Source organism: Tupaia chinensis, unplaced genomic scaffold (genome assembly GCF_000334495.1).
Source record: "Tupaia chinensis unplaced genomic scaffold, TupChi_1.0 Scaffold000099_1, whole genome shotgun sequence".
Classification (NCBI taxonomy): domain Eukaryota; kingdom Metazoa; phylum Chordata; class Mammalia; order Scandentia; family Tupaiidae; genus Tupaia; species Tupaia belangeri.
In genome coordinates, this window is record NW_006159563.1 from 5,937,360 (window position 1) to 5,949,724 (window position 12,365).

The 12,365-nt window shown below is 41.3% G+C and overlaps 1 protein-coding gene across 1 annotated transcript in view; it reads left to right on the plus strand.

Moving 5' to 3' along the window:
• The window catches only part of ARSB (arylsulfatase B), a gene marked incomplete at its 5' end in the record, with an annotated part of 208,355 nt that overhangs the window by 100,379 nt on the left and 95,611 nt on the right, over window positions 1-12,365 (plus strand). Inside the window, 1 exon segment of the mRNA XM_027769959.1 lies at window positions 5,989-6,232. Coding sequence (XP_027625760.1) covers window positions 5,989-6,232 — 244 coding nt within the window.

The window sequence follows — 12,365 nt, forward strand, 5'->3', positions numbered from 1 at the left end:
TCCTGCTGATGGCTCAGGAAGGCCTTTCACAGCCAAGCCACAGCGTCCAGCCGTTGGGGAGCAGTCCTGGAAACTAATGTTGTTGTCATTGTTTCATCTTCATTTTTATCAGCTGGGTATGCATGGGGCTTCACTGTCACATACATAATGTTTTTGCTCAGATCTTTAACTAACCAATATTTTTCCATGACTTTTTGACAGTTATTTTTGTTCAATAATGAATAATAAAGTGAGATTTACAGTCTGCATATGACAACATTTGTTTTATTTTGACATTTCTTTTCTAGACAGCAAAGGTTTTATAATTAGGTTTTCTTTCTGCCAAAACATTGCTGAAAAACGATTTCCCTTTAAAAAATGTTTCATAGTTTCCTTTACTAGCTGAAGTCATCTTATTTTGATTTGGAAGGTTTTTTTCATAAGTCAGTCAGGAAATGAAACAAAAATTTCTCTCAAAAATGAATTTTTTTTTCTTTTTCTTTTTCTTTTTTTTTTTGAGAGGTTTTTGCTACAGGGCGCATGCGCTCTCCAGAAAGACAGAGAGACAGAAAGTGAGAAATCACCCTCCAGGGGGGATGGCCATGCCGCAATCCCTTCTCCTCCATTCTCTTCGGGATCTTGGGCCCACACACATACACACGCACGTGCGCCCGGCATGAGTTTAAGCCACCGGGTCCCGGAGTCGAACCACGGTCGACTACGTGGGAGTCCAGCGACATAGCCATTACACTAACTGCTGGTCCCTCAAAAATGAATTCTTAACAAGATAAAACAATAACTTTAGCCAGAAAGAAAATTAGGAGGGAAAATGAGAAGAAATATGTTTGAAATGGTGACGTTTCCTTTGTCTTTTTAAATTTCAATTTGTGTCAGATTTAAATGTGCAATATAGAAAACTCCCTGTTCTACCTTGTTTTAGGAGAGCTTATCTTATTCTTCCTGCTACTCTGATCAGTTTTGTGTTTAAGTCTTTGAAATACCAACGAGATTAAACTGGAACTGAGGGACAGCACATGGGGTCTAGTGCAAGTAATCAGCTCAAGGCCTTACCCACTGGATTCTGCCCCTCCATGGATAAGAGGCCAGGAGCCACCTGCAGACATGGCAGCCCCCGAGCACAACTGAATTGCCCTCTTCCTGTGGCCACATCTGCATTGGCTCTATGACAGGGAAGTCCAGGTGTGTCCGTTGGCAGTGCTTTCTCTCTGGAACGCACTTGAAAAAATGATGGAGGAAGCCATGCCGATGACTGATGGTAGATTCACTTATCGTTGTTAATGGCAAAAACATCACAGTGAGCTAATCGTAAAAACAGTCACACTCAGCACATTGGTGTCCCCCCCCTCTCCCATAATACGTGACAATACCTTTCAGCTCCTACAGTAGCACCAGTGGCCAGATTCTTGTTATAGCCTAGGGACTTTTCCTTTCTGAGTCATAACCAAAGGGCTGCCCCTAGAATTACATTCAGACCCGTCCGCCCCTAATCTCCATCATCTCCACCCCTATTTCCACCACCATCATCATCCTTTTTCTTTTAATTGAATGCTAACAAATATGTAGAACTGAAGGATATTATATAATATCCCGAAGAATCATTATCTATTTAACATAGACACTATAGACATCTTCTAAAGCATTGACTCAGTATTGTTATATTGGGTCATTGGTAAAGTCATGATGCATTTTTGCATAGAAAAACAAAAAATACATTATAATTTTTCTGATGACCCAATAGCTTTCCAGATGACAGAACAAAATAATAGTTTGTCACCTACTCTTGGCATTGCAGGTAGAGTGTAAGCATTTCTTTCATATATTAGGTCATCAGGAAAATTATGATATCTTTCTATGTTTTTGCTTTTATTCCAACAATTATTTTATTTAACTTTTTCTTTCTTCCTTCTCTTCCCTCCCTCCCTCCCTCCCTCCTTCCTTCCTTCCTTCCTGCCTTCCTTCCTTCCGTTATATTGGGTCATTGGTAAAGTCATGATGCATTTTTGCATAGAAAAACAAAAAATACATTATAATTTTTCTGATGACCCAATAGCTTTCCAGATGACAGAACAAAATAATAGTTTGTCACCTACTCTTGGCATTGCAGGTAGAGTGTAAGCATTTCTTTCATATATTAGGTCATCAGGAAAAGATATCTTTCTATGTTTTTGCTTTTATTCCAACAATTATTTTATTTAACTTTTTCTTTCTTCCTTCTCTTCCCTCCCTCCCTCCCTCTCTCCCTCCTTCTTTCTTTCTTTCTTTCTTTCTTTCTTTCTTTCTTTCTTTCTTTCTTTCTTTCTTTCTTTCCTTCCTTCCTTCCTTCCTTCCTTGCTTCCTTCCTTCCTTCCTCCCTTCCTTCCTTTCTTCTTCTTTCTTTTTTCCCTCCACTCTTTTAATTTGACCAGAGAAGGACAGAGTGAGTGAGAGAGAGAGAGAGGGAAAGTGAGAAAGCAAGTTGCTAGGTCTGGGACTCGAACTATGGTTGGCCATGTGGGAGGCCAGTGCCCTTAACCACCACGCCACCTGCTGGCCCCTCTTTCTATGTTTTTCTATGCAAAAATGCATCATAACTTCCAACAACCTAATATTTTTTATCTCACAAGAGTAGTACCTTCTTTTAAGTTTTGACACATTGGTTATGAGTGCCTGGTACTTTGTGGAATATCGGGAGCATGGAGGAATTCCTCTCATTTCAAGATGTTGCCTTCTTCTTGATTCATGCAGACCTACTCAGCTTGAATGCATAGTGGAATGTGTATTTCATAAACTGGCTTGGGTGAATGCCTGCACCTGGAGTTTTTGTCAAGAATAGGTGTGGTGGGGACCAGCAGTTAGTGTAATGGCTATGTCGCTGGACTACCATGTAACTAAGTTGACCATGGTTCGACTCCCGGACCTGTGATTTAAACTCACGCCGGGCGTATGTGCGTGCGTGCCCAAGATCCCGAGAGGAGAATGGAGGAGAAGGGATTGTGACGTGGCCATCCCCCCTGGCGGGTGATTTCTCGCTTTCTGTCTCTTTGTCTCTCTCTGTCTTTCTGGCGAGCGCACGTGTCCTATAGCAAAAAACTCTAAAAAAAAAAAAAAAAAAAAAGGAAATGAATAGATGTGGTGAAATTTGAGGAAAGGTTCTTGTAAGTCTGTGGTATTAAATGATGAACTCAATCACCACCCACCCACGTGTGGAGAAATTGCTACTTTCATCTATCCAGCTCAGGACTCTGCTCCCCTTCACAAAGCACAGAAGAAAACCCAGGCCTGGCTGTGCTAAGGGGGCTATCCAAAGCCTCCTTGGCAGTAGAGCCTTGGATTTCAGAAGAGCCTTGAATTTCTTTTTCCACCTGCATTAAATGCTCCTTTGCATGAATCACCATCACCTTGAAATAACTGTCCTGTGATCACATGCTGAAGAGTGTGCTTCACAGAGGCCAGCCCGTGCTGTGGTCCTCACAGGGAAGTGAGGGTCTGTGAGGTCCACATGTATGAAGCCGCTCTGCCCTGGGGGCATCGGGGGCTGGTCCTCGAGGGGCAAAAGCCTGAGGAGTCACACAGAGCCAGCTTTGCCACTTAGTAGATGTGTCGCCATTTCAAACCTCAGTTGAGTGGTTATACTACTAGCCAATCTGAGTTTCTGTGAATATTAAAAACAACAGTTGCTGCCACTCTGTGTCTCTCTGTCTTTCTCTGTCTCTCTTATTAAGCACTTAGGTTGTGCCAGGTACCCTGCAAGAAATGATCTTTCTCACCATAATGCATGAAGTAGAAATGATCACCTCCATGTTCAAGATAAGGAAACTGAGGTAGCGTCTTGCCCTGCTTACACAGTAAGTGGGCAGCTGGCATCAGGCTTCGATTCCAGGTCTGTTCAACTCCTGATTCTGTGAGAGAAATCAAAGTGGTGCCTGGTGGGAGCCAGACTGTGGCACAATGGTAATACCACACTCTGCAACGCTGGCCCCATGTGGGAGGGTCCTGGGTTCACATCCTGAGACCTCCCTGTGCACAGCAGGGGCATGCTGGCCCATGAGCTGAGCTGGTGGTGGATGGTGGTGTGACAGCCCTGTTGGGGTGCCCCTCCCTCACCCTCTTTCTCTCTCTCAGAAGAAATAAACTTTAAAAAATGGTTTGTAGTGCAGAGTAAGTGCTTAACAAATCTTACTTTCCTCCCATGTGCATCCTGTGGCTTTGATAGATCTATTGCTGAAAGTAGTTTGTGTTTTTATCATTTTGTTTTATAGCAGGTCTATCGTACTGCCCTCAGGTGGTTCCCTTCGGTGACTGTTTTATTTTTATTTATGTATGTATTTGCCAGAGATTTTTGTTAATAGGGTTCATGTGCTTACGGGAGAGACAGAGAAAGACAGAAAGACACAAAGTAGGAAATCACCCCCCAGGGGGGGATGTCATGCTGTGATCCCTTCTCCTCCATTCTTCTCTCAGGATTTTGGGCACATATGCACGTGTGTTTGCGTTTCATGCCACTGTGTCTGGGACTCAAACCATAGCTGACCATGTGAGAGTCCATCACCTTAACAACAATGCCACCTGCTGGCCTACTTTTTTAAAAGGCTTAATTTGAGGGGACCAGCAGGTGGCATGGATGTCATGCTGTGATCCCTTCTGCTCCATTCTTCTCTCAGGATTTTGGGCACATATGCACGTGTGTTTGCGTTTCATGCCACTGTGTCTGGGACTCAAACCATAGCTGACCATGTGAGAGTCCATCACCTTAACAACAATGCCACCTGCTGGCCTACTTTTTTAAAAGGCTTAATTTGAGGGGACCAGCAGGTGGCATGGTGGTTAAGGCGCTGGGCACTCCCATATGGCCAACCAGGGTTCAAGTCCTGAATCTGGTGGCTTGCTTTTTCACTTTCTCTCTCTCACACACTCACCCTCTGTCTCTCTCTGGTCAAATTAAAAAATAAATGAATGAATAAATAAAATAAAATAAATAATTATTTTTTAAAAAGGCTTAATTTGAGTATTGGGACATTGGAAAATTTATGATGCATTTTTGCATAGCAAAACAGAAAAATATGTCATAACTTTTCTAACGACCCAATGTAATATACATACAATGTAAGTGTGAATGTGTCTCTAAAGTCGTCTAAGTGTATGGATACTTTTGGAGCTAGTATGGCATCACAACTTCAGTATACAAGACATTTCTTTCAGTAGACAAGAAATACCACTAACTCTGAGCCCTGACTGGGTTGGCAAAATACTTCATTTCAGTCACTCTTAGAACTTTTTTCCCATCTTCACTAATATCCTCCATTCCTCTGTTGTCTTGGAAGAGAAGGCTGTTCTTCCTTGGCTTTGCACCTGGTAGAGCCAGCCCATCAAAAAGGAGGATTCTTCTCCCAATTATATTTTCCACCCAACTGCCCTGTTTACAGAGACAGCTATAAACCACTAGAGAAATCTTCAATTTACACATGTAAGAAAGAGCTGAGATTGCCAGGGAATAGGATGTTAATTCAGTTACCAGCTTAAATGTCAGGAAGTGTTTCCAAGAGGAAAATAAAAAGGCCTGTTGTTCCCACTTATCAGGAGTTTTAAATCACAAAATCAAAGTCAGAGTTTTCTTTTCATGTGCCAAGAGAACCCCAGCTTCCATGGCTGATTCTCTTGTGCTATATCAAAGTTCTGCACATGCATTTGGAACTTGGCTGATTGCCCAGGGACCCTAGCTAGCACAGGGAGCTATGCAAGGCATGGACCACCAGGAGACTGACTCGTTTTCAGTGCCCTATCCACAGGGGACTTAACTGTCTCTTAGATATGTGCCAGGCTGGCCCCTGGTTCTATCTGTACTGAAGGGCAGTGTTGGGTGGAAAAGGGGAGTTGGTATGTGAGATGGCAAGGAAGGGGTCTCTTTATTTCATGAAAGCACCACTTATTAACAACGCAGGAAAACCTCCTGTTCTTCAAAGTATCTGAGAGTTAACATGGTCCTGATGCCAAGACCTCTTTGTGTTCCAGACAATGGAGGGCAGACCTTGGCTGGAGGCAATAACTGGCCCCTACGAGGAAGAAAATGGAGCCTGTGGGAAGGAGGTGTGCGAGGGGTAGGCTTCGTAGCAAGCCCCTTGCTCAAACAGAAGGGTGTGAAGAACCGGGAGCTCATCCACATCTCCGACTGGCTGCCAACACTTGTGAAGCTGGCCGGAGGCCACACCAAAGGCACCAAGCCTCTGGACGGCTTCGATGTGTGGAACACCATCAGGTACTCTGCCCTTTCTACCCCGAGGGAGAAATGTCAAGGACAGTTTGACAGGACTAAGTGAGAATGATAATTTCTGTATTCAAATGCTAGTTGGGTTACAAATAAATTATTTTGTTTATGATAGTGTGTGCACCCAACGTTCTCAAGCCACTGGATCTGGGACTTGAACCTGACAGTCAACTGTGTGGGATATGGCCTCCTTAATCACCATGCCATGGTCTGACCCCATTTTTCTATAGTTAAGAATCTTCAGTGTTAGAAATGTAGGATGTTGGGACCAGCAGTTAGTGTAATGGCTATGTTGCTGAACTCCCATGTAGCCGACTGCAGTTCGAGTCCCAGACCCGGTAGCTTAAACTCACACCGGGCGCGTGTGCATGCATGCCCAAGATCCCTAGAGGAGAAGGGATTGCGGCATGGCCATCCCCCCTGGGGGTGATTTCTCACTTTCTGTCTCTCTGTCTCTCTGTCTTTCTGGCGAGTGCACACGCCCAAAAACCTCTCCAAAAAAAAAGAAATGTAGGATGTGGCATGAGATTATTTTGTATGCCATAAGTATGACAGCTAATTAAGTTTGAAGTCCTGTAGTTTAGGAATTGGTGAAAGACGCATTCAATAGGCAGCTCACACTCACATCATCTATGGATTCTTCTCCATGAGTTTCATCCAGGAGGGTGAGTCTATGGAAGATCTTCTTGTCTTATGAACCCAAGAGAAGATCTGATTCGATTGTCTTTATAATTATCTTTAAATTATTTTGCACCTATGTGGGCAGCAGGTGGCATGGTATTTAAGGTGCTGGATCCCATGTGGCTGACCTGGCAGCTTGAAAATCATACTGGGCATGTGTGTGGGCATGTCCCAAATCCCAAATCCCAAGAGTGGAATGGAGGAGAGGGATTGCTGTGTGGTCATCCCCCCGAAGGGTGATTTCTCACTTTCCCTCTCTTAGTCTCTCTTTCTGTTTCTCTCCAGCGAGAGAACATGCCCTATGGCAAAAACTTTAAAAAAAGTTATTTGGGAACTCAGAGTTCCAGACTTTCCTTAGGGAACTTATCAAATTTTAAAGATTAGTTTCAAATAGCAAAACTTAAAGCACGCATTAGCCATTTCTTCACCTTTCCTAATTATTAACATCATTTTAGTTCTTTTTATAAGTCATGTTATTTTTCCAGGGGAAAAAATTCTTACCAGCCTCAAATTGTTGCCTCTTATTCTTGCCTGAAAAGTTGACTTTTCAGTTTGGAGACAATAAACAGTTTATGATTTTGCGTTTAAAGATTATTTGACAGCACCTAAGTCACAGAACAGTTATCAGCACGGAACTGCTAAACCAAGAAACAAACAATAGCAAAACCTTTTTGGAAACAGTGTACTTATTATTTGCTCATTCATAAAAGATGACTTTTTTCTCCCTTAATCCCTAGTCTGGCCCCATAGCCTAATGATAAAGGGTCTGGATCCCATATGACGGACTGCATTTCAGAGCCCAGCCCCAACAGCTTGTAAAACACACCAGACATGTGTGCATGCTTGCCCCCAATCCCTACAGGACAGAGGGATGGAGAAGAAGGGATTACACACTGATCAGGCCCCATTGGAGGATCCTTTCCACTGTGCTCTTTCTTTCTGTCTCTGCAGAGCACATGTGCCCTCTAGCAATTAGAAAAAAAAGGGAAAAAAATCCATCTATGATATCAATGGTATATTTTGTTTAACTTTAATTTTATCTTCTCAAGTGTCAGCATGTACTCACGGTATATAACTTGCAACTAATAATAATAATCGTCATCACTCAAGACCACCAGTTGGCATAATGGCTATGTCGCTGGACTCCCATGTAGTTGACCGTGCTTCGAGTCCTAGACCTGGTAGCTTAAATTCATGCCAGGCGCGTGTGCGTGCGTGCCCAAGATCCCAAGAGGAGAATGGAGGAGAAGGGATTGCGGTGTGGCCATCTCCCCTTGGGGGTGATTTCTTACTCTCTGTCTTTCTGTCTCTCTGTCTTTGTTTAATTATATAAAAATAAAAAGAAATAATCATCATCATTACTCAAATGTCACCTGGAAGCAGCTCCTGTAAATATTTTGTCATATTTCCTTAAACTTTTTCTTTTTGGTATTTTACTACATCTTTTTTCCTCATTTAACAGGTCTTTAATTGTGTCATTCAAGACACATTTTCCATGATTGAATATTCGGTCATGTGTATGTGCATTGATACACTTAACCATTCCTTTAACTTTGATTTTTTAAATTTTTCATCAATACCACTGAAGTGAGCTAGAAATCTACATAAAATCTTTGTTTACACTTTGTATTTTTTCCCCTTAGATATAAACCATTTGAAATTAAATGATTGATCTAAAGAAAGTAACAAGGTTTTTTGGTTTGTTTGTTTTAATTTACCAGAGGCTACATGTACTTGCTAAAGAAAGACAGAGAAAGAGAGAGAGGGAAATTAAGAAAGGCCCTCTCCTACGCCCACCCCTGAGGAATAGTCACACCATGATTTCTTCTCCTTCACCTTTTCCTCCTTTCAGGATTTTGGTTACTTAAGTATGTAAGCCCAGCATGTTTTCCAAGCTGCCGGCTCTGGGATTTGAACCATGCAGTTGGCCATGTGGCATCTGTCTCTTTTCATTAGCCTGCCACTGGCTGGCCTGAAAGTAACAATTTAAAAAACATCTGATGCACATAATAAAATCGCTCTCTAAAAAGACTGTACCACTCGATACACTCTTAGTTCACTGGTATATGAACGTGGTCATCTCCTTTACAGCTTTCCTTATAAAGCTTTTTAAAAATCTCTGTTGATATAGACAAAATGGTCTGGCTTTAGTTTATTTTTTTATTATTTGAGAGATTATTTTTTTAGCTGTTTGTATTCCATTTATATTTTCTCTCTTGAAAGTATTCTCTTCGTATCTCTTTACATTTATTTACTGAAGTTTTGTTTTTCTTGCTGATTTGTTTGCTCTTTTGCATTTTTTTTTTACTATCACATTTCTTGTAAATATTTTCATATTTTATTTGTCTTCTTTAATTTGTTGATGTTTTTGACTTGGATATATTGGATTGTCTGAAAAGTCATGATACATTTTTGCATAGAAAAACATGTCATGACTTTTCCGATGACCCAATATTTTCTGTGTTTATGTATCAATGAAATCAGTATTTCTGTTGTTGTTGTTCAAAAAGCTTCCTCTTAACTTTAAATGTGCTTACTAGTTACCCATTTTTTCTTATAAGTGGTGTAGAATTGTTGTGAGGTGGTTTCTGAGTTATGTGAGGTCATTATCTAATCAGAAGAGTGGTTTTTTTCCCAGTTTTTTAAGATCATAAACCTCTTCAAAACCCTGATGAAGGCTGAGCCTTAACAAAAAGTACCTAAACATAAACACAAATATCTAGATAGAACTTTTTCTTCTTTTTTATTATTATTATTTATTTAATTTTATTCATTTATTCATTCTTTTTCATTTAACCAGAGAGAGACACACAGAGAGAGGGAAAGTGAGAAAGCAAGTCACCAGGTCCAGGACTCAAACTGTGGTCAGCCATGTGAGAGTGTCCAGCACCTTAACCACCACACCACCTGCGGCCCCAAGATAGAACTTATTTTATGATACTAGAAATTGCCCATTTTTTCTATGATTACACATAGAAAAATATGAAGAACATCTTTTATGAACCTAGGCCTCACTCATTTTAATACACAATACCTTACTTCAGGGAGGAAAAAAAAAAAGGAAAAATTTCCAAGCAAAACAAAACTTGAGTTTCAAATCACATTGATTCAGACCAGATTGGGACTTGACTTCCAGGAGGTTAAGGAAGTGAGACTGGATCTGTACCCTTGCAGTTAAGGGAAATGGATCCCACATGGCTGGCCCTGGCGGCTGGAAAAACACACCCCTGTATGTGTGAGTTGGTCCCTAAAATCCTGACCAGAGGAAGAAATGGAGAAGGGATTGCAGCACATTCCATACATCCCACTGAGGGGTGATTTTTCCCTCCCTCCCCGTCTGTCTCTCTCTCTGATGAGCATCCACGCCCTCTGGCAAGTAAAGCAAGAAGAAGAAGTTGAAGAAAGCTTTGAGTCATTGTGATATGGCAGCATCTGAGACATGCATGACATCCAATCAGTTTCAATTTTGGTTTTGTTTTGTTGACAAAAGTGTAATAACCTCTGGCTTGTTAAAGCACACAATGGCAGACGGGATCAAAGCCTGCCGCATACTTTGCCCGGAGAGGGTAGGTTTGAGTTGAGAAACAGTTGAATTTATTTTGAGTAATTTCCGTTTCCTCCACTTACTGTGGTTATTATCTTTGGCAAAGTCCACATCATTGATGTTTGTCCATATCACCAAATTTTGGATTATAAATCCACATTTCAGTCTTAAGATTATCTTGATCAGAAATAACTTTTTAAAGTTTGGCTTCTGCCTACAGAAAAATGGAAAAAAGTCTGGTCACCCTTAACTCCAAATTACAGAAGGTCTTTCCTCAGTGTTAGAATGTTCTGGTAGGGCCAGTCTTTGATGGAGCAGGCGCTCTTGGTGCTTCAGCATCATATGTAATGGTGACTGCAGGCCTTTGCTCAATAGATATGGCAAAAATGTTGTTCAAGTAGGCTAAACCATGAGACAAGTGGCTTTTCTTTCATTTTTTTAAAATAAATTTTCTGCCTAAAGTTTAATCTAGCATTTCAAACTTTTTCTCTTGAAATAGAGCAAATTTCTATTTAGTAAGTTCTCATTATGCTTTCATTTCTTTTATTAAAAAAAAGATTTTTAAATTTTTATTTCTTTTTTAAGAGTAAGACACAAAAAGAAAGACAAGTACACTCAACAGGGTCTCCTACCACAGTCCCTGCTCCACTCCCCCACTTCCCAGCCAGCCAACATCATGGGTGGACACTCTGGCATGTACGGGTCAATCAGGGAACTAAACCTACGACCTTCCATGTGGATCCAGGATTATTTGAGCCACATGTTGCCCATAGGGTACCGAGCAGGTCTGCGCTCCCATTTCTTGATAAAAACTCCTAACAAAACAATTCAGCCCCTAGCCCTGAGGAAGTCAATGGTTCTCTCATTGCTAGGCAAGCCTTCTTTCAGCATCTCAGCAGAACACTTGGCATCCATGCCACCTGATGCCAAAATCACTGGTCACACTAATGTCTGGAGCTTCTTTTCCAAGGCAGCAAAAACAAATGGACAGCCAAGTGTCAGAGACACTTGAACTGTACCCAGAGATCTGGAACTTTTTTTCCAGAAATGGAAATACCATTTTGAGGATGATGATAGTTTTTGAAATTTCAAAAGGGGCTCATGAAATAGGAATGTCAGTAACATGAAAAACAGAGTTGGCTGTGCTGAGAGCTTTGGAGGTCTCACTTGTTGCATAGTTATCAGCTCCTCTTAAACCTGCTTTAAAATAATTAAATGCTAAAAGAAATACCAGCAGTGCTGGAGTGGATGGCTTTATTTGCGATAGGAGTTCCTTCAACTGCTTTAAACATTTTTTTCCCTTTATTTATAGCAGAATACATGCACACACATGTGAGAGGGAGAAAGGACCACCCTCCACAGGGTCTGGTCATGCCATGATCCCTTTCTCCAGTCCTCTAGCCCTCAGATCTGGCACTTGTGTGCATGCCCAGCACGTCTCAGGCTGACTGGGCCAGGAATTCAGACCATGGTCGCCATGGGAGATCCATCTTCTCCTGAGCAGCGCATTGCTGCTATACCATGGAGCTGGCCCCATCCACAACGACTTCAGTTTCCTTTGTTCCAAGTCACAGACCATGTTTGTCATTTTCAGGGAACATGGCTTCTCCAAGCCCTTTCCAATTTTACATATATGTATGTGTGTGTGTGTGTGTATATATATATATATATATATATATATATATGCTGCTTTTGAAATGAGGAATTTTTTTCTTTCCCATCAGTCAGAAATTCTTCTAGATATCATAACATGACAGTGGTGACAACAGAATATTATTCGATGTTGTAAAAATGTCTTAAAGACATAAGGTGGCATCATAAAGACTTTTTTTCCTATAGATTCAGTTTAAAGAATAAAGTTAAAAATAAATAAGTCACTTCTCACCCCACTTTCACAGA